At 37.3% G+C, this 23959-nt stretch overlaps 1 protein-coding gene across 3 annotated transcripts in view; it reads right to left on the reverse strand.

The window, feature by feature from the left end:
* Positions 1-23959, reverse strand: part of ATP8A2 (ATPase phospholipid transporting 8A2) — a 643075-nt gene that overhangs the window by 181665 nt on the left and 437451 nt on the right. For all 3 annotated transcript variants that reach the window (XM_032260055.1, XM_032260056.1, XM_032260057.1), the window contains exon 28: positions 1177-1251. In XM_032260055.1, coding sequence (XP_032115946.1) covers positions 1177-1251 — 75 coding nt within the window. The remainder of the gene's footprint in view (positions 1-1176; positions 1252-23959) is intronic.

Genomic DNA, 23959 nt, shown 5'->3' on the forward strand with positions numbered 1-23959 from the left:
ACATCAATTCTGTCTTGTTCTTACCACTCCTTATCCTTGTCTTTTAGGGCATCAGTATCAGTAAGAAATGTGCTAGCACGCTTTGCAGCAAGTTAACGTAGTTACTGACTCATCAACACAATTTAAACTCAAGATCCAGACGCAGTCCTCCTTGGAGGTGTCAGAATCCACACATCTGACCCTTTTAATCTGCAAGCTACCCAGGACCTGCGCAAACTACTGCATTCAGCATTTAACACCAGCCCCTGAGCACTGAGGTTATTCAATAAAGGGGGTTGAAAGCACAGGAGACTTAAATATCTAGCCACCAATGGATATGCACACTAAATATTTACAGCACCGCAAGTTTTATTATTGTATGTCTGGTAAGTTCCGTTTATATCTATCTATGATGGCTGCTTCAGAATGCAAATTCCCACAGAGCAGAGTTTGGGTACAAGACAAGTGAGAGAAAAATTCAAAGAGTGGGCCATTCTAGGGTCTCTAGAACGCTCAGCTACAAGCCCCTTAGTTCTTCCTGCCAGCAAAACAAAAAGCAAGAAAGCTAAGCAGCTACTGAGTCATTTTAGCTAGAGTTTATATTTATTTCTAGCTTCTGAATTCATCAGAGTAATAAAAGCAATAAAAAAGGAACTTGAAAATCATAAAAAATACCAGATGAGCTGATTACCATCCTTCGTGGTACGTGGAAGTCGGAATTCATTATTTTAGCTCTAGCTGCAGAAGAAAATGTTCTTCCACAAGGACAGAGACCCTTTCAGGAAGGACAGAAGGGGCACCAGATCACACACTGTATATTTGTATCTATGTTTAAGAATTGAGAACAAAAATAATGAAGTGGAATGAGTTCAGATGTAGTTCTGAAATTTTTACTTGAGCTAAAAACACGAAAATGTTGCACAGGCATTCGGTAAGGGGGTAACAAGGGTCTATTATCAAGATATATGGGTTAATAATTTCACGGGGTTATTCAAGAATGATCTGCTATGATTGAAACCATGTGTGGAGAGTTTGGGCTTCTGCAGGATGTTTCACAGCAACAAAGGGCCCAAAGATGTATTCGTGCTGCCTGCTAAGTACACAGATGATTGACTTAGATACACTTCCCAGACATAAACAGTGAAGGAATGCCACTGAAGTTCTGCATGCTATCAGATAGAGATGAAGAATGCTTACCACATTGTACAGGCCGATGCACCAACGTTCAAATAAAATCTGCCCAGAAAATCCATTAACAAAGGCGAACCAAAGCTGAAAGAGAAGAAAGTTCATGAAGTTTTATATCAATATTGACCTACATGTTTCCATTCACTGAAGAAGTCGCGGGAATGTGGACCACCAGCTGGACACAGCTGCTAAGGAATCAGGAGCCACAGGACTGCAGCAGTTCTTCTTTCATGAAACACAGACTCCCGATATCACAGACACCCAGATTGTAAGGAAATTTTATATTTAAGGCATACATCTATTTTAAGAGATAATATGCCTATGTTCATCGAAAAATACTTTGTATTTAATTTGTATTTAATACGTTTGGTGTCAAAACTTTCTCATGGACTGGAGGAGCCTCGACTTCACATTCCTGTTTTTCTCTAAAGTTGATTTGAGAAATACAATTTGTCTTTGTAGGACTTTCAAACAGATATAAATCATGAATAAAAAAACAACAACAGAAACTCCTCTGTTGGTCATGTGGGTTCTGAGTTCATGAAATATTGACTCTCCTTAATCAGATGTCTACCACCTTGGCCAAGGTCAAAACACAATAATATAAACGAAACATTCTCAAATCATTTTTTGAAGTAATGAGAGATATATGAATAAATAAACAAAATGTGGACTGTTATTCATGCCTTCAAGTAGTCTATGATTCTAACTGATTATGCAAGACAGAAAAACAACTACAGAGCCATGTGCCAGGCATAGTGACTTATGCCTGTAATCCCAGCACTTTGGGAGGCCAAGGTAGGAGGATCACTTGAGCCTAGGAGTTCAAGACTAGCCTGAGCAACACAGTGAGACCCCATCTCAACAAAAAATAAAAAATTAGCTAGGTGTGGTGATGTACGCCTCTGTAGTCCCAGCTACTTGAGAGGCTAAGGCAGCAGGATCCCTTGAGCCTAGGAGGTGGGCAGCTGCAATGAGCTCTGATTGTGTCACTATGCTCCAGCCCGGGTTATGGAGTGAGACTCTGTCTAAAAAAAAAAAAAAAAAAAAAGCATACACACAGTGAAACTATGAGTAGCTTTAATTAAAACTACAAATAGTATTTAATAGATACAAATAAATATGATCAGATTAGGTCAAATCAAGGGAGAATGTCCACAGCAGACAGAACCTACAAATTAAACCAAGTAAAAAAAGTTTTCAAAGAAATAGTGAAACAATACAAGAAACCAACTCTTATTTAAACGATGAAATATAGAGGTTGGGGTAAGCAGTGGCAGAGGTTGAATACTGGATCAATTCAACACAGCATGCAAATTGAAGCTGAAGAGCAAATGCTCTTTCTCTCTTTGTTTTCCAAGAATCGAGCAGGGAGAACAGCAGAGCACCATAGATAGTATAAATGACAATCAACTTGGCAGATGCTGATCAAGTTCAAGGTGAACTGAAAAGAAAAAAAAATGCAGAATAATCCAACAGAAACCTATGACACACAGAAATGTCCTGTGAGGCACACAGGCCTCCTTTCCCAAGGGAAAGAAACAACAGCAATGGAGGTGCTTATGATTGCAAAGTGATAGGAGAGCAGAGTACAAGGTGCTCAAAGATAACTTGGAATCCCCTTTCCCTAGACATCTTCCAAAAATATTACAGAGAAAACAAGAGGACGTGACAAATACACATGAAATAATCTTCCCAGGAGAACAAGGGCCACTCTGCAGAAGAAAATCTCAAACATTCTTGGTGAGACTAAAAGAGCTAAAGAAAATGTGAATTTTCTTTGCATCAAGAGTTACGATAAGATGTCTAATATAGCAAAGAAAGAGACAAATAGGAAGAGGTGAGTGTTACAAACTGAAGCCACCTAAAGAGAAACACGAAAGCTGGAATTGACACTGCTGGCCGGGCGCAGTAGCTCATGACTATAATCCCAGCACTTTGGGAGGCTGAGGCAGATGAATCACCTGAGGTCAGGAGTTTGAGACCAGCCTGGTCCAACATGGTGAAACCCTGTGTCTATAAAAAATACAAAAATTAGTCAGACGTGGTGGCGCATGCCTGTAATCCTAGGTCCTTGGAAGGCTGAGGCAGGAGAATCGCTTGAATTTGGGAGGCGGAGGTTGCAGTGAGCTGAGATTGTGCCACTGCACTCTAGCCTGGGCGATAGGGCAAAACTCTGTCTCAAAAAAAAAAGAATTGACACTGCTAAAACCACATATAGTGATATAGAGATAGGTGGTGAAACCTGAGAAAACAATTCTCAGCAAAGGTCAAAAGTTAATAAAGATTTTTGAGAGAAATGGATAGAGTTAGAAGCCTTTAAAGATAACAAAAAAAATTTCAAAAAGATGTACTTAAAAAAAAGAGGAAAATAGAATTTAAAAAGACATGTTCAAAGATATAACAGAAGAAAATTTTCTGAAATACTCTAATTAGCCAATAGAGAGGAGATCCTTTGTCCTAAGAAACAAAACAAGCAGTAGACACAGAGAGATCAATACCCACATATGTACTGCTACAGGAATTAATTAGTTTTAAGATATTATAGGATCAATTCTTCAGTATATTCAGACAGGAAAAGCAGCAAAGAGAAAAAAATCAAGGAGGCTTCCTATTTCTCTCTAGCAGTACACAATACCAGAAGAGTAGAAGATGTTTACATTTTCCCTACACATAGGGAAATAAAGTGTAATAGGAATTTTAGTAAAAGATAGAAATCCAAGGAAACATCAAAAGCTGAAAACTAACAAAAAATATGACAAAAATAATATTAAATTGTGTGTTATATTAATAATAAAAAATAAAAACTCAGAGAGATAAAAAAATAAAATCCAAAACATATGCTACATAATGAGAAACATGTAAAATAAACATAAAAAAGACACTGTCTTCAAAAAAGATCAAATTCTTAGCTTGAATTTACAAAGCCCAACACAATCAGGCCCCCACCTATCTTTCTAACAACACTCTATCTCCTCCAGTCAGCTGCAATGGCCTTCTGTTGAATCCCTGCACCAAGTACAGATCCAGCTTTATTATTTTGCACCTCAATATCAGCAATTATGTCAACAGCATTTGTTTAATGTCAACTTTATCCCACTTGTTTGAAATGTCCCTTATCACATGATAAATTACCATAGTATTTGGAAAAGAATATGTGATATTTCAGTCTCTATATACTCAAAGGAATTTCAGATGCCTTGAATATTTAAGCACAAACAAAACTCTGAAAGCTTTAGAAGAAAACATGAAAAATATTATTTTGCTGTAGGTGAAAAGTGACTTTCTGTAAAACACTGAACTTAGAACGGATGGATAAATTTGAAACTAATTTCTATAGAGAAAAATATTTAAAAAGTTGAAAGAAAACTGATACTAAATAAGTAGTACAAGCATATTTGGAATATCTATGAAAACAAAGGTTTATTTCTTCAATATATAAAGAGTTCTTACAACTCAAAAAGAAAACACCCTATGAGCTGCTAGAAAAATGGGCAAAGAGTATATGCAATGTGATCCTAGGGGGAAAAAGGATTAGAAACATAGGAAATCTTGTTTTAATTAAACATGTAAACAAATGTATATAATTTTTTTCTTATCAGATAGGTAAAAATATAAAAGTTTGGTAAACTGGGGAATAACACTGTAATACCCAGCTGGTAATGTAGCATTGTCTATAAATATGTTTAATTCAGTTTTCCTTTGAACAAGTGATTCCACTTGTAGGGACATACTCTAAATTACATCTCATCAATGTAATCACATACTATTCAACACAAAAATATAATGATATGGCATTATTTGGAAAACAATGCCACACCCTTATATACAGAAAACAAAAAATTAGAACTTGCATGTATATTGATAGCTGGTTAAAGAAATTATGGCGCATCCTGTAATAAACTCTATGTAATTTTAAAAAGATTTAATTTTAAATATAAGTCCACATGTACTACAATACAAGAATCTCACAGATACATTATGAAAATGAAAAAATAAGGGTAGTATTGAATGGCCATGACTGTGCAGGACAGGTGTACATACTCGTATATGCATGGCAACATAAGAGATCATTAATATTCATCAGCTTTAGGTGGAAGAAGTGTTCTCTGTGGGGAAGAGGGGCACTTGCTTACACCTTTTCTACTGTTTTGAACTTTTAAAACACATTCATGTTTTATTTATATAACTGTTTCAAGCAGTAATTCTCAACTAGGGCTGATTTTGCCTCTGAGGAGACACCTGACAATATCTGGAAATTTGTATTGTCACACCCTGTGGGAGGGACCTACTGGCACTGAATGGGCCTAAGATGCTGCTAACCATCCTACAAGGCCTGGAAGAGCTCTCGACAGCAAAAAAATTATATAGTCCAAAATGTCAATGTTGCCACTGTTGAGAAACCCTGGATTATTGAGAAATCCTGGATTAAAGAAATAAGTTTATCTGGTCAACCTGATAGAAACTTAGAAATCTTGCTTGTATCAGATGTTTGTTACCAACAAAATAATAACATGTGGCTGGTTGCATGAAGCCATGATTCTGCTTGTATGTATGGGGGCTCGGGTTTAGAAAGCTTTACTCCCTTTAGAATAAAAACAGATATGAATCTGTTACCTTCACAAACTTGGAACCTGAAAACAAACATATAACTTTATAAATTATTAATGAGAAATTATTTTAAAGACTGAGTAAATTCAGTATAACGAAAGCACCCAAGTTGTTGAAAACATACAAGGGGGTAAAAATCTTAAGAAATCTGGTGTCTCTTTCTGTGAACTGACCTTGTTGACATTAACATGCTCCAAGCAATACTGAGCCATGTAAAAAGTTTCATTCTTCATTTCATTTAACATTGTTGATTAGCTGATTGTTGGAAGATTTTCTCTAAGCAGCCAGTGTTCTGACACTGTCCAAGTTGGCACTGGATTGGCCACATGTTTCTTCAAAAACTTTTGACATGTTTGTACTAATTTTTATCAGTTGCAGGTGCTACAGCTTTTTGAGAAGTATAAACAAACTTATCCTCAACATTTTCAAAGCAATTTCAATCTGCATTCAAATAATATATCATTAGATGATTGGACCTGTTTATTTCATTGAAACTATTTATTTGGCAGAAAAAAAAAAAACCTAAAACCAACATAAACAAAACAAACAAACAAAAAAACACTTCTTAATCTTAAAATCCATGAGCTGGTTTTCTCTTATGTTAAAACACTCAAACTTGATTTCATTTTGGCAAAATTTCCATAGGTGAAATGGGAAAGGTATGAGAACGCAGTGTATTTTAAAATATTTACATAAATGTACTTAGTTTTTATTTTATTTATTCATGAGACAGGTACATGATGACTCTGTGACACTTTATAAAATCAGACTTTCACACTAGTTAGTCATATACAAATGTTAATTCATACACAAAAAAGACAGCACCACCCAATTCCTAAACATAAATGTCATTTTTGGTGGGCCACAAGTTCCCAGCTGTGTACACCAAACACAGAGCCCTCAATGCAAACAGACGGTCCGCCCCCCAGGTGACGTGCAGCTACTTGGATGGTGGCTTGCTTATAGCCACTAAATTTTACTCTTGGATTAACGGGAAAAAAGATTCCTCTGCCTTTACTTTCTTGTTAACTAGGAATGCCATTAAATGAATATAGTCAAAGCACAGAGAGCCAGATCCCGGCAGGATGGCCTCAGACTTGGTGAGTTGGTAGGAAGACTTGCCAAGCACTGCTGGCTTGCCAAGCTCCTGGGGTTTTTGGTCCTCAAATGTAGTGTTGTTACGAGCAAACTGACCCTAACTTATTAAATGGCTTTTCCTTCTTGGAAAAAGAACTTTCTTTGCTTTAACTGCTGCCTGACTGCCAAAAATGCAGTAACCGTCTTGGCTAATTGCACAGGCTCCTGTCTGGACGTCCCGCTGCCATCGTCCAACCTCGGCGGGTTGTACCTGCCGCCACTCTCAGGTTCTCAGCTAACAGCCGACACTTAACAGATGACCCAGTAATGTGGAAAAGGGATGACCTGTTGCTCTATTTACTCTGCTCTTTCAGGATCCCTGGTAGAGGACTGAAGTGCAAAAGTACCCTATGGAGAATAATGAAGTAAATTAACATATGGTTTTTCACTGAAGTGGCAATAACATTCCAATCTACTAATTTACATATCAGGTCTGGGCTGATAAACTGGCACCAAAGATATCTGTTTAAGTGTCAAAATGCTTCAGTTTTTTTTTTTTTTGAAATTTGATCTGGCCATATGTAGTAAGATAAAATATAAACATATACTTTGTCTAAAAATTCTATTTCTGTAAATCTACTTCTCATAAATGAAAGTACCAGTATATAAGAACTCATCTTGTTTTGCAGTATTGTTGGCAGCAGAAAGCAAAATAGAAAGCTCAGAATAAAAAAAAAAAAGACCCTAAAGTCCGTCAGTAGGGAGTGATTGTAGCAAATCTATGAACTAGAAAAACCTATTTTTTAAATGTTAAGTTTAAGTGTGGAAATGAAGGAATGCCCAAGAAATAACATGATATTGACAAAAGAAAAGGCAAAATAAATAAATAGGTAAGTAGGTAGAAAATCATGGGGAAAAAATCAGAAATGCTATTACAGAGCAAAGGTTGTCAAGAACAATAATAGCAGTAATAGTAGTAAGACACCCCAGAGTATCTTTTTCTGTTCAATAAATTATGGGACAGAGTGGGCAGAATTAAATGGAGACCAGAAAGGACATTGTGTTAATGACAGGGCCTTATCTATAAAATCTTTGGAGAATTTTCTCTTGCTGACTGAGTCTTGGGCAGGTAAAATGCTAGCAGCAAACACCACACACTAATAACACTTCTAAGGACTTTTCAAGACAAACCAATAAAGTTACAGAACAACGTGTAGGATCCATTTGCTTTTTTGTAAAACCGCAATAAAAATGCTACGTTTACGTACATTTGTATGAGCACAAAGAAAAGTATGGAAGGTTGACCAGACTCTTTCTATTGAAAGAGTAGAAATGGAGCCAGAAGAGGGGAAGTTATTTTTTTCTTTATACATTTTTATCATCAGTATAACAAATAAGCATGACTTCAACTTCAAAGAATTATGTAGAAGAAGAGAACTTGCTCTTCTTTATCACCACACCATACTCATTTTTCTCTTAGAGCTTGTCACATTCTGTAATTTTTATTGTATTGCTATCTGGCTACCCCATGTGCTGAGAGATTATATTGATTCCACTCAACATTGTACACCTAGGATCTGGCACAGGGGTGGGCACACAGTAGGTGCTCAATAAATGGATATTTGCTCAATAAATATTGATACTTAATGTCAAAGAGAAAAGCTGATCTAAAAGAGCATTATAATGAACAAATGGAAAGAAAACACACACTGCAGAACTGTCGTTTCTGTTATTTTTTGATGATGATATGAGCTAACATGTATTTATTGCTTACTCTGTTCCAAGAATCTTGCAATACTTTAAATGAATTATCTCATTTAAATCTCTTAACAATCCTAACAAAGGTGTTATTCCATTTCACAAATGAGGAAATCGGGGCACAGAGAAGATGAAAGATATTATGGCTCTTATCTAACAGGTGTTTAGTAGACTGCAGTGATTAGCAGTCAATTCTACTTATTTAAAAATAAGTAATTTTTAAGACATTTCAGTTAAGGCAATTCAGAATCAAATCCGTATTTATGGCTACTAACTTATCATATTACTGATACTTTAAGATTGTCACGTCAACGAAACAGTTAACAACTATACGCGCGTAAGTACACCAAAAATTTTATAAAGACAAATTATCTAGATCTTTTTCTTTGAATTCCAAGGATCATTTTTAAGATTAGGGTATAAACTGTTTGAAAAGCAAGCTTTAACAATCTTCCCCATTTGTACAACAAAATGCAACCTCTCCAGTTTGAAATATTATCCTGCAATATTTTGAGTGAAAATATTGCAATCTTTTGCTAATACAGTTGAGACAGACCTAGCAGACAATCAGAAGTAATCCTCTCACCTTTCATTATCCAAATTCCTTGAGTGAAAAACAACACAAATTAAACGCTAATGGGAAATTTAGGGTATGTTTAAAAGGACTTGTGGCTGGGTACAGTGACTCCTGCCTATGATCCCAGCACTTTGGGAGGCTGAGGCAGGAGGACTGCTTGAGCTCAGGAGTTTGAGACCAGCCTGGGCAACAGAGTGAGTTCCTGTCTCTACAAAAAAGTTTTCAAAAAGTAGCTGGGCATGGTGGCACATGGCGGCACCTGCCTGCAGTCCCAGTTACCTAGGAGCCTGAGGTGGGAGGGTCGCTTGAGCCAGAGAGGTTGAGGCCGCAGTGAGTTGTGATCGTGCACAGACTGGGTGACAGAGTGACACCGTATCTCAAAAACAAACAAATAAACAAAAAACAAAAAAAAAAAAGAAAAAGAAAAGGACTTGAATTTTAATCTCAAGTGTATAAAATAGTAATTATTACACAGAAATAAATGTAGCAAATGACGTATATATATACATTTTTTTACTTTAGTCTGGCATTTTCTTTTCCATTAAAATCCTGACCATCGTAAGAAAGATGAATCTTCTAGCTCAAAGTCACAAAAGTTAGTAGAAAGAAGTCTGCCAAACATTTAAAAATTTTCTTTAATTACTAATTTCTCAGCATTAGAAAATGTCTCTATTTCTGCAAAACTACATACTTTGTGGAACATCAGGTAAATACAAAATCGTGTTTTTCCACCATAAAAGACCATAATACCGACCAGATGGGGTATGCACAATTAAATTGATTTTTAATAAGAAATTCTTGGCACAATAGAACATAATCGCTCCAAATTGTGTCAAGGACTACGTAAATTTTTTTTATAGCTCAAGGCTTAGACTCTTCAGTCCAAATCCTGAGCTGGCATGCTAAGGGACCGAATAGCTCTTGAGACCAGTGAGGAAATAATGAGCCTTTCATCTGGAGGTCACTGGTTAGGATCTGCTATCGTTCATTAATGACACAGCTGTTTCCAACCTCCTGGTGCTGGAACAGTGGCAGGGGGTTTATTATGGAAGGAGTAGTAGAAATATGTATAAGATCACTTCATTTATGGGCAGGATCTATGGCAAATATTTGAGAACATGTGTTTTATAACCAATAAAGTAACACTCTTAACTTATCAACAGTAAGATTTAGTGCCTGGCTGCACAGACTAGGCTCATCAGAAGAGAATTCTGATGCTATCCCTCTATTCCCATCAGCCACAGTGAGCCCTGTGGCCTGGGCAAGGTGTGAAGTTGCTTTGTGTCTTATTTTCTGGTTCTGGAAAGTAGACTGAAGGTCTGTCTCCTCTCCCAGAGGAGGGTTATAAGGAAAGAATCACATGTATATTTTAAAAATTCAGTTATTGAACTATTTGCCTAAGATCCTGCTTCAAGTTATACTCTGCGCTATGGGTAGGAGTTGCAAAAGTGAGACACCATCTCTGTCTAACAATTCATTCTGTTTGGGGACAGGAATGGAATGTATCTGAGGCGCAGAAAAGTTCTTTGGGAACACGGGAGAGGGAGAAACAGGTTCTGTCTGGAGGAGTGAGCATAACTTTTCCAAATGTGGTGGCCACTTGGGCTGGGTCTTGAAGTATCAGATTCCATTCATCAACTGGGTGGGGGGAGAAGAGGCAGTGAAAGTAGAGAGAACAGCTTGTACAAAAGCCTAGCAGGTGTGAACTGCCAGGTGGCTGGAACAAGGGAAATGAAGTGAGAGAAGAGGGCTGGATTCAGACCGTGAAGGACACCAGACAGGAATTCTCCAAATACATGAGCAGCTGTGTACATATTCCCTAAGAGAAATCTAAAGATTCATGCATCTACAAATCTCAAAAACTATCTCAATATGTTTTAAGTACTTTTTGGTATGGTAAAATATATAGAACATAAAATTTACCATTCTAACCATTTTCAAGTGTGCAGTTCAGTGGTATTAAAAACATTTACATTGATGTGTAACCATCACCATCATCCAACACCAGGACTTTTTTTTATCACTCCAAACTGAAACCCTGTACCCATTAAGCAACTCTCCTCTCCCCCCAGTCCCTGTTAACCACTATTCTGTGTTCTATCTCTATGAAATCATACAATACTTGTCCTTGTCTGTGTAGCTTATATCTCTTAACATAAAGTTTTATTCATCCATGTTGTAGCATGTATCATTCTTTTTAAGGCTAAATACCATGCCATCATATGTACGTAGCACATTTTCTTTATTCATTCATCCATACATGGATATTTCAGTTGTTTCCACTTTTTGGCTACTGTGAATAATGCTGCTATGAACAGTGGTATAAAAACATGAGTTCAGTCCTTGCTTTCGATTCTTTGGGATATATACCCAGAAGTAGAATTGTTGGATCATATAGTAATTCTATGTTTAATATCCTGGAGGTACAGCCATACTATCTTTCAAGTGGCTAAACCATTTTACATTCCCACCAGCAATGCACAAACAGTTTCAACTTCTCTATATCCTCAGCAATCTTGTTTTCTATTGATCGTAGCCATCCTAATGGGTATGAAGTGGTATTTCATTGTGGTTTTGAATTACATTTCCTTAATCGTTAGTGATGTTGAGCACCTTTTCATATGCTTATTGGGTATCTGTATATCTTCTTTGGAGAAATGTCTACTCAAGTCTTCTGCTTTTTTTTCGTTGTTTTTTTTTTTTTTTTTGCTGTAGTGTTTAGGCATTCCTTAGATATTTTGGATATTAAACTCTTGTCAGATATATGACTTGAGAATATTTTCTCCCATTCCATAGGTTGCCTTTTCACTCTGTTGATGGAATCTTTTGAAGGATAAAAATGTTTAATTTTGAGGAAGTCCAATTTACCTATTTTTTATTGTTGTTGCCTATGTTTTTGGTGTTCAAGTAAACACTGCCAAATCCAACGTCATGAAACCGTCCCCCTGTGTTTTCTTCTAAGAGTTTTATTGTTTTAGGTCTTACATTTAGGTCTTTGATTTATTTGGAGTTAACTTTTTTTTTTTGGAAACAAAGTCTCACTCTGCCGCCCAGACTGGAATGCAGTGGTGTAATCATGGCTTACTGCAGCCTCAACCTCCTCAGGACTCAGGTGATCCTCCCACCTCAACACCCGCACCGCCCCCCATCCCCACGAGTAGCTGGGACTACAGGAATGTGCCACCCCAACTGTCTCATTTTCATATTTTTATTTGATAGAGATGGGATTTCACCACATTGCCCAGGTGGGTCTCAAATTCCTCGGTGATCCACCTGCCCTGGCCTCCCATAGTACTGGCATTACAGGCATGAGCCACTGAGTCATTCTGAATTAACTTTTTCATATGATGTTAGGTGAGGGTCCAACTTCATTCTTTTGCATGTGGATATCCAGTTTTCCCAGCCTCATTTGTTGAAAAGACTGTCTTTTACTTATTGAATGGTCTTGGCACCCTTCTTGAAAATCATTTAATCATATATTCCAGGGTTTACTTCTGGGCTCTCTATTCTATTCCATTGGGTCTAGGTGTTTGTCTTTATGGTAACACACTGTTTTGACTGCTGTAGCTCTGCAGTAAGTTCTGAAATCAAGAAATGTTCATTCCTCCAAATAGATTATTCTGGCTATTTGAGGATCCACTGGGATTCCACATGAATTCTAGAATAGATTTTCCTATTTTTGCAAAAAATATCATTGGGATTTTGAGTCTACAGGCTCAACACAATCTCTATATATTTGCATTTAGGTAACATCTAAAAGTTTTAATGATAAGGATACATAGTTGTAAAATATATAATTTCTGGTGTATTATAAATATTAAAGCTATAAAATAAATTTACATCTCTTTTTAATGTGGCTAATGGATTCTAAATACCACAGACATTCACCACAACCCACTTTTAAAAAGACATTAACAAGCACTTATTGTGTGTGTGTCTCTGTGTGTGCGTGCATATGAAGAGATTCATTATAAGGAATTGGTTCACACAATTAGAAAGGAGGGCAGGTCCCAAGATCTGCAGAGGGAATCTGTAAGCTGGAGATCCGGGAAGAGGTGATGTTTCAGTTCCAGTCTGAAGGCAGGAAAAAAAGCTGATGTACAGTTTGAAGGCAGCCAGGCAGGAAGACTTTTACTCACAGGAGGGTCAGTCTTCTGCTCTCTTCAGGCCCTCAGTTGATTGGATGAGGCCCACCCACATTAGGGAGGGCAATCTGCTATCCTTGGTCTCCCTATTTAGATGTTAAGCTCATCCAAAATCATCCTCACAGAAACACTCAGAATAATGTTGACCGAATATCTGGGTACCCCATGTCTTAGTAAAGTTGACATAACATTAACCATCACAGGGTCCTGGGGGACACACAACTAGAACCCCAACTCTGGAAATGCTTCCATGATCTCCCCACCTCCACAAGACTCCATTCAGTGTCCTTTTTCTCTTCCCACAGCCTCATCACAGGCTATATTATATAGCATCATCCTATCACATCGTATCATATATCATTATATATCATACCATATCATATATGAAATCATCATATCATATAATGTAATCATATCACCATATCATATCATACCATCATATCATATATCATAATCCTGGCTGGCTTGCCTATCTCTCTCACTGGACTGTGAACTCCTTGATGTCTCTGCAGTGCCCTGAAGACCTTACTCTGGAGTCAGACCAACTGGCTTACATCCTGGCTCTTCTACTTTTAGCTGTATACTTAAGCAACTTTCTTTTTTTTCTTAACTTAATTTTAAGTTCTGGGGTACATGTGCAGGGTGTGCACGTTTGTTACATAGGTAAACATATGATGTTGTGGTTTGCTGCACCTATCAACCCATTACCTAGGTATTAGGTCCAGCATGCATTAGCTATTTTTCCTGATGCTCTCCCAATCCCCACAGGCCCCAGTGTGTGTTGTTCCCCTCCCTGTGTCTGTGTTCACATTGTTCAGCTGCCACTTATAAGTGAGAACATGCAGTGTTTGGTCTTCTGTTCCTGCATTAGTTTGCTGAGGATAATGGCTTCCAGCTCCATCCATGTCCCTGCAAAGGACATGATCACATTCCTTTCTATGGCTGCATAGTATTCTATGGTATATATGTACCACATTTTCTTTATCCAGTCCATCATTGATGGGCATTTGAGTTGAATCCATGTCTTTGCTGGTGTGAATAGGAACAAGCATTTCTTGAACAGTCAAAAATTTTATAGCATTCCTTTTACCTTGACCTTGTTTTCCATTCCACTTGACACATACGGCTTTACCATAATTTAATGTAGTTTTGTTTATTTTACTGACCACCTGTTATACATCACAGAAATGGTAAATGGAAATTAAAATTAATTTTTTAAAAATTTCTATTCCTATTGCTGATTTCTATAGAACTCAGCCCTGAAAAATCTATTAATAGTTCACATATTAAAAAGAATGTAAAGCTTCATTACAGCAAGATCCATCAATACTTCAGATTTCTTCTGAACCATATGCCAAAAATAATACAGTACTTTAATGCAAAGTTCTTTGAAATCTTCTGTCTGCTGACATTGTGATCAGGTCATTTTCTAAATTTTCTAAAATGTGAAAAACCAGAAACCACTGACTTGCAAAAGTATTTGCTAATTAGTTACAAGAATCATTTACTTTCTTAACTTCTGAGAAGTATATCTAGAGGTATACTAAGAAGTTTCAAATAACCTGGAATTATCCCTGCTATGGTCTCATTTAGATTTATGTTTTTTCACTCAATGTACTCAGCAAAGTTTGAAGAAAGTAAAAATGCTTCATTTGTAATAGCCTCTTGCTACTTCATTGCCATTCGATAAAATAGTTTTCTCTTATCACAGAGGGCTAAGCTTGCTCACATTGTATTCTTTGTGAATAAGACTCTCTCATATCCTATCACAGTCAACGTGCTACATGCCTTAAGTGCTCTTTCAAACCCTAAAGTTGCAGATTTAGCTTATTCAAATTTTGGAAAAGTTTTGTCACACTCTGACAACACCTCTGTCTTCACTTTCTAACCAATCAGTTAAATCAGAAAAAAAAGATTCCGATTTCATATTCAACTACAATGCACATGTTAATAAAAATCCCACGATGACTCTTTTGCTTCTGAGATTCCATTCATAGACAAGGATGGATCGGATGAACAGAATTTGTCCATGGCCTTGGTGTCTGCATGCAGTCAGGGGCAGCTGCTGCCCATGCTTCTCATGGCCAGTCTCTCTGGACTCTTGCTCAGGAGCAAGGTATTGCTGACCATTGTGTATGGTGAAAGTGTGGGTGGTACAGCTGAATAGATACTATCTCAATTCCATGACAAGAAAAATGTACTATCAAGGTCTAGATATAATAAACATATGCAGCCTTTTTTTTTTTTTTTTTTACTAAATGTTGTCACATTGGTTTGTGTCACTAAGATTTTTTTGTATCATGGTGCATGTACCACAGAAAGACTTGAAGAGGTGACATGTATTCTTTCCTTTTGTGAGCTGGGAAATGTGGGCTCTGGAGAGTGAGGTGGGGAGTTACAGTTTTTGTAAGTTACCTAACAGAAATGTTTAGGAAGCAGGCTGGAGGGTCAGGAGAGGCAGGAATCCCAGAAGGGCCAGGAACAGTGGTACATGCCTTTAATCCCAGCTACTTGGGAGTCTGAGACAGGAGGATCATCTGAGGCCAGGAGTTTGAAACCAGTTGGGATTAGTTTTGAAGCAAGATCCTGAGATGGCCCAGTTGATGGACCTGATGTAGGGTGGCAGCAAAGAATGACTCCAGGCATCTTCTGCTAGGAGACAGGAGAGATGGTAACGACCATAACTAGAGGTGAAGCTCGGGAGGGAAAGCACCAAGTGGTAGGTGAATGTATTTTGGGGGCATGTTTAATACACAGTACCTGTGGGGTCTCAAGGAAAAAATCTAAAGCACAAGGTTGATGCTCAGGGGAGAGTTTCTGATAAGAAAATCTTTGTAACATTAGCAAATACTCTATAACCACAACAGTAGAAGTCTCCAGTGAGGGAACCTATGTAAGGAGGGAAGAGGAAATCCATGGTGGGCTTCTGGGTGACAGCAACACTTAAAGGTTAAGGGAAGGGAGAGAAGCAAAGAAAAGGCACTTTGCAATACATTTCATAAATGATACCTAAAGTTTATAGCTCCTTTGTTTTAACCCTAAGTAGGTATTTATTCAGGGGCAGAGACTTAATCAGACATGACTGGCCACAATCAGGAAGCATGACCACCTCCAGAGCCATAGCTGAGAATGGCAGCAGGGAAGAGGTTACAGAAGAGGTCAAGCTGGCCCAACAGCCCTGTCTGTCCACCAGATCAAAAATGACATAAGACTAGCAAAGTCCAGCCTGGGCCATCCGTGGTAAAAAGCACTCTCTTCCTCAGCCCTTCGTCCCCACTGTTATACCCCACAATCCCAGCTATCAGTTTCTGGTACTCAGAGTGGCAGCTTCCTCAAGGGCCCCACACTGAGAGCTGCTGTAAAAGGCTTAGCACCAAGACCTTGCAAGAACAAAAATGGGAGATAGAGCCGGGACGGAGCCCCACCTCTCAGTCAGCACCATGTGTCTCTCCCAGGCCTCAGAAAGCTGCAGATGGATGATACTGGTGCATTCAGCTCACAGCTTCACAGGGAATACCATTCCTGAATACTTGTTCCTTTCTCCTTCCCCTTTCTCTTTGCCCTCAGCTTTTATTTTCAGAAGGAACAAGTAATATTGTCTTAAAAAATTCCTAGCAATCAAGCTACTATCATGGTCATTGTATTGCCTTATGCTTATGATATTATTAATATTCAAAAAATAACACACTTTATTTAAAATAATTTTAAGGCATTGATATAGCAAGTTGTCTATTGTAAGTGCATACTTTTATGACTTCAGAACAGCAGCTGAACAATTAGCAGAAATATTTGTCAATCCTGTTGAAAAGCCTAAAAATACTAATATAGATAGGAAATCAGCAACTGCTGAAGGCAATAATCACAGCACGGAATGTGTTTTATGAGGAGTAAAATCCTCAAAATATCTTTTATTGCTGCAGATACTTGCATATTAGACTTTCGTGAAATAAGCTAACGTATGATTTAACCTGAATATGTGACACAATTACGAACACCTGGAAAAAAAAATCCACAATGAGTTCCATGGAAGGTCCTCTCAATTATCACCCAAGTATAAATACATATAAAGTTAAAATGTAATATTCTTTATATTTGCACAGTATAAAATTCCTTTCCACAACAGGATTTAAAGGAGCAGGGATAGTACTTTTCATTATTACATTTGCTAACAAGTTTGTTGTCCATTGTTTTCATAACTCTTCTGGAAATCCTTCCGGGAAAGGAAAATAAAAATGATAAGCAAAGAAAAAAGCTCTCATCTTTTATCACAGGGTCAAATTACTGTGAGCATATATTATTAGCATCTGAAATGTATTAGTCATTCGGTATTTCAATATTTGCATTATTAAATGAATGTTAAATGATATAATTAAGAAGTGAAAAAGCTAATTAAAGAAAGACTGAACACACCCATTGGGGCTTTTAATAAAAGTTTTCACAAGAAGGAACACAGAGAAAACAGAGATAAATGAGATAAATGAGGGAACAAAAGAAAACATTAAATAAATTTGATTTCCTAACCTCAAAGAGATAGGAGAAGATATTATGTTTGTAAACTAAGATCAGAATGCTTGCAGGGAAAAAAAGACATAAAAAAGCACTTGCAAATTAAAAAGAAAGAAAAACATGACTTAAAAAAGTCCAATCCTCAACAGAGGACCTAAAAGGTAAGTCACAGAAATATCCAAGACAGTAAAAGATAAGATTAGCATGTAAACTCAGAAGGTTCAATATATGACTAAGTCGTGGGGAGACAGAATGTAGAAAATGGAAGAAGGATATTACCAAAAAATAATAGAAGAAAATTTCCCAGACTAAATGAAACCAGTCTTTAGGTTGAAAGCACATGAAGAAAAGGAGATCCACACAAACATATCTTTGTAAATTTCAGAACACTAAACATAAAGAGAAAACAGAGTCTAAATACCAAGGATGGAGAATCAAAATTGCATTGAGTTTCCAATCAATCAGAAGTAAGCTAAGCAACACAAAGCATTCTGAGAGAAAAAGAATTTCAGCCTAGAATTTTATACCCAGCTAATCTACCAATCAAATATAATCAAAGAATGAAGATATTCTGGCTATCCAATGTCTCAGAAATATACTGCTGATGTAACAGTAAGAATCCATTGATACATATGTTTCCAGAAGGTGAGTGAAGAAACCAAGAATAAGGTAAACAGGGAATCCAGGAAACAAATAGTGCCCTCTTGGAGAGCATCAAAGAGTAGTGAAATCTAGAAGCAAGCAGAAGCCTATAAAGCAAGCAGTCCAGACGGGGATTGGAGGAGAGAGTACTTCAGAAGGAAGGGGAAGGTGGACAGTAGACTCAGGAAAACATATATTATAATGGAACACCTGGAGAGTATTAAACTGTGGAATGCAGTTAGGGTAAAAGACTAAAAGAAAGGCCACTAGAAACTACAGGGAAAACTGAAACCTGAATACGAAAGAAAAAATAATTATATTTCTTAGCCCTACAGTGAACATTATTTACATAATTTAAAGATATCATGGATCCCTGAATTAATTAAAATTATTAGAGATGTAACTGTCAGAAGAAAGAAGGAGAGGAGGTAAGGCTGTAATGTATGAGAGGGAAATCCTCATCTGTTGAAACAGGAAGTCAAAAGATAATGTCTAAAATGAACAAATTTGAGTATATCACAAAATAGGCACACATATTCATAAATATGAAGAAAACTTCCAGAAGAAACAATTGGGCCTTTTTTGAGACAGGGGTCTTGCTCTGTTGCCTAGGCTGGATTGCAGTGGCACAATCACGGCTTACTGCAACTTCGACCTCCCAGGCTCAGGTGATCCTCCTGCTTCAGCCATTCGAGTAGCTGGGACTACAGGCACATGCCACCACACCTGGCTAATTTATATATATATATGCACACCATTGTATTTATTTTTTATTTTTTTTTTTGTAGAGATGGAGTTGCATCATGTTACCCAGGCTGGTCTCAAATTCCTGCGCTCAGACAATCCACCACCTCAGCCTCCCAAAGTGCTGGGATTAAACATGTGAGCCATTGTGCTCTGCCCTAGAAGAAACATCTAAAGAAGTTTCCTTTAGAGTTTATGAGTAGAAAAGAAGTACGATGGGGGCAAGGATCATCATTTTTAGTGACATGAAATATATTCACACACTGTATATACATACACATGCACACAAGTAGACAATGCCTCCAGCTGCTATAACTTTTAAATAAACTACATGTTTTATCTTGATTTAAAATTTAATGTAATTGACGTCATTTTCCCAAGACATTATATAAATCATTGACTAGGTAGTACTGCTTTCATTTCTACATTGACATTTGGATTATATTTAGCATTTTTCTGCTGCCAAAATTATGTCATTGATATTGCTGTGTATTTCATTGCCAAGTGCCTTTCACACACTAATTATCACTTTTAAATCATGTGATTACATCCCACTCAGGATAGCTGACATAGTTAAGAAGGAAAAAACTCCAGGGAAACATCTGCCTCTTAATTAAGATGTCAGTATCTTTTAGTACAGTTATGGACTTTATTATTTTCTTTTAAGGGAGGCAAATGACAAAAATTGTGCATAATTCTGTATTAGATTCATCCCTCAAGATTCTATAACATCATGGACGAAATTCACAGGGCAAACTGAAAACAAACTGAAACGGAATATAAACATAATCAGAATTGTATCCTTTAATATTTACTTTCCAAAAAACTGGCAAAGTCCATCAACAATTTGATGGTATAGACATAATCACATCAATAACCGTTCAAAAACTCAAATAGTCTACTCAGGAAACACATGACTGACTGCAATTGCGGTGTGCATCCAGCTCCTCCTGCTCACTCCCTCCCCGCCTTTCTCAACATCCTACTGTCCTCAGTGAGCCATTCACGTCCTGGTATTTGAGCATTCTAGAAATTTATTTACTATGATAGACATAGTCACATATTATTGCTGCTGGAAAATGGATCTATTAGTCTGAGATATTTACTATATATAGTAATTATTACATAATAGTTATATATAATAATTATATATAATTATTATAGTAATTATTACATAATAATTATTATATAATTACTATATATAGTAAATATATAATATATATTTACTATATATATTACTATATACATAGTAAATATGTAAAATATATAATAATATTTACTAAATATGTAATATTTACTATATATCAGGTAAATCCCTCAAGGAGATTTTTAGATTGGGGCTGGACCCAATAACAGACTGCATATTAGCTTTTTTCATCCCGAATGTGATCAGTGCTATTTACCAAAGACAGTAAAACGTGCCAAGGACCTGAAGAAGATTCCCCGAGAAAAGGTCACTTTAGCTGAGCCTTGAGAGGTGGCCAGGAGCTGGCTGCATGGGCCTATGCAGAGTCAGCAGTCTCCATTCAAATTCTTGTCTTTAACTTACTAGCTAAAGAAACAGACTTCTGTACAAATTAATTAGCAATAGGATTAGAAGTATGGGTAAACTCAGAAACAGTAAGAAGCCTCATTCAGAGAGAGTGCATTTCCCTCAATAGTCAATGTTGAATGGAGGTCAGAGACTACTACAAGCTGAAGGAAAGCTGTTATGGCAACTATTCTCCTGGGTTCAAAACCCAATGGAAAAACAAAAACAAACGGAACCAATACAAGTTTCTCCTTGAATGTATTTAGAAGTCAGCTCCCCAGGAAGCAAGCGTTTGACATGGTCCTCTCTGGGGCAACACATTAATTATGGCTTGACACACATGCATGTCTTCTCCGATGCCCCAGGGTTTTGAGCTTTGGTTATAACTCACTCCTGCTTGATCATTTATTAAACACATATTTATGGAGCACCAACTATGGACTAGGCTGTACTCCAGGCGCTGGAGATTGAGGAGGAGAGACAGATAGGATCCGTGTCTCCAAGGCACTCACGGACCAGTGAGGACGCAAGTAATACAGAGGGAAATGTACAAATAAGAACATCAGCGCTCTGAAGAACATAGGGTGTTGTCAGCTGGAGGAGAGACCCACCAACCTTTCAAAAGGGGATAGGATATTTGTAAGCAAAGCAGCTAGAGAAAGAAGAGTGTCACCTGTTCAGATCAGTAAAGAGGGCAATACAGCTGGAAGGGCATAATAAGGAATTACGAGCGTGGTGTCAAAAGGTGGGAAGGTCAACAGGGGCGGAACGCAAAGGGAGGGGAAAGGACAGGGCTGGAGAAGACAGAGCAGGAAGAACGAGTTTTGAGACAAAAGAATCAATGGCTTCTCTTTTGGACGTGTTAGAGTTCAGAGGGCAAAACAATGTAGATTTTCATTTTAGATAAGATACTTCATTTTTATTCTTTATTTGATTTTAGATTGAAAGGGTACATGTACGGGTTTGTTACATAGGCACATTGCGAGATGCTGAGGTTTGGGCCTCTACTGATCACGTCACCCAAATAGTGAGCACAGTGCCTAATAGGTAAGTTTTTTCTAACTTGTGGCCTCTTCCTCTCCCATTTTGGAGGCCCCGTGTCTGTTGTTCCTATTTTTGGAGGCCCCTGTGTCTGTTGTTCTCATTTTTAAAAGCAGTATTTCACTGTTTCATAATTTTAAGCTAATATTATTTCATATACAAGCAGTGTCATTGTCCAAGTCAGACAATTTAAGATGTAGCATGTAAATATTCAACAGCATAGTTTGCAAAACATGCATGTGTTCTTCATGCCTACCTCCTATGTATGACACAGTTCTTCCTTCCGAGATTTGTATTCCTTAGCTCTTATTCAACTCTGTGGAAAACCTCTCAGCTCTCTGAAAACATGGATTGCCAGATTGGTTCTCAAGTAATCTCTGTTTAAAAAGTTACAGAGGTTTGTAAAAGTTAAGGCATGGGTATTCAAGTGTAGGTATCTGAAAGATTTTTAAAAAATAATTTTAAGTAGAAATATACTTTAAATAGATATTTCGGGTATAAAAAGTCTTTGGGGGGCCAGGTATGGTCACTCAAGCCTGTAATCCCAGCAGTCTGGGAGGCTGAGGTGGGAGGTTGAGCCCAAGAATTTGAGAACAGTCTGGACGACATAATGACACCTCATCTCTACAAAAAAAACAAAATAAAACAAAACTTCCTTTTTTGAGATAGAGTCTTGCTCTATCACCCAGGCTGGAGTGCAGTGGTGCAGTCTTGGCTCACTGCAACCTCTGCCTCCCCAGTTCAAGAGATTTTCCTGCCTCAGCCTCCTGAGTAGCCAGGATTATAGGCATGTACCACCATGCCCAGCAAATTTTTGTATTTTTAGTAGAGACGGGATTTTGCCACTTTATCCAGGTTGGTCTCGGACTCCTGACCTCAAGTGATCTGCCTGCTATGGCCTCCCAAAGTGCTGGGATTACAGGTGTGAGCCACCACGCCTGGCCTCTACAGAAAATTTAAACATTTAGCTGAACGTGGTAGTGTGCTCCTGTAGTCCCAGCTACTCAGAAAGTTGACGTGGGAGAATCACCTGAGCCCAGGAGGTCAAAGCTGCAGTGAGCTATAACTTCGGCACTGCACTCCAGCCTGGGTGACACAGCAAGATTCTGTCTCAAAAAAAAAAAAAAAGGTTTTTGGGAGCAAAAATGTCAGTTTGAACTTGGGCTAAAAAATGTTTATGTTTTGTTCAGACTGCTCTCTTTCTTGTCTTTAAATTAAGGCAACTTGGGATTTAAACCACTGATAAAAATATTTCCAAGAGTGTACTAAGAGACAGACTAAAGTGCATGGCTGCAGTAGTGCCTCAGTATCAGATGCAATAAATGAGTAGCTTACTGTAGGAAAAGGGAACAATAAAACATAAACTATTAAAGGGAAATTTACCCTTCATTCCTTTCTTCTTGTGTGTGTATGTGAGACAGACAAGCGATTTTAGGGGTTATGCTGCTTTGCAGTGTTACTTCTGGCTTTTCCAGCACATAGTAAAAGAAGTGAGTAACATAAGCAGAGTGAGTTTAAAAAAAAACAGGTAGGAATAACTGTTGTAAAGGAATTATATCGGTCTAAGTCTCACTCAAGGGAAACATAGCAAAACATTTATAGTAACAGGATTCAAGATAATTTTCCATTCTCTATTTTTCACATGGATTTAGTAATAAATGCATGAATTACGCACAATGAATTAATGTGTTATTTGTTTTTGTTAAAATAATTTAGAGGATAGACGTACAAATAAATGTAATAGAATTGAGAGTTCAAAAGTAAATCCTCCCTGTTTTAGTCATTTGTTTTGCACAAGTTACCAAGACAATTCAATTGGAAAAAAGAATAGTCTTTTCAGTAAATGGTACTGGTACAATTATACATCAGCATGCAAAAGAATGAGGTTGGACAACTACCTCACACCATAAACAAACATTAACTCAAAATAAATAATAGACATAAATTTAAGAGTTAAATCTATAGAATGCCGACAAGAAAACAGAGTAAAGTTTTTTGACCTTGGGCTGGCCAGTAGTTTTTTAGATGAGATACCAAAAGTATAAGGGACAAAAGAAAACATAGATAAATTAGACTTTGTCAAAATTACAAACATTTGTGTTGCAAAAAAACACCATAAAGAAGGTGAAAAGACAATCCACAGAATGGGAGAAAATATTT

Source organism: Sapajus apella, unplaced genomic scaffold (genome assembly GCF_009761245.1).
Source record: "Sapajus apella isolate SASKATOON/1434 unplaced genomic scaffold, GSC_monkey_1.0 scaffold114, whole genome shotgun sequence".
In the NCBI taxonomy this organism is placed as follows: domain Eukaryota; kingdom Metazoa; phylum Chordata; class Mammalia; order Primates; family Cebidae; genus Sapajus; species Sapajus apella.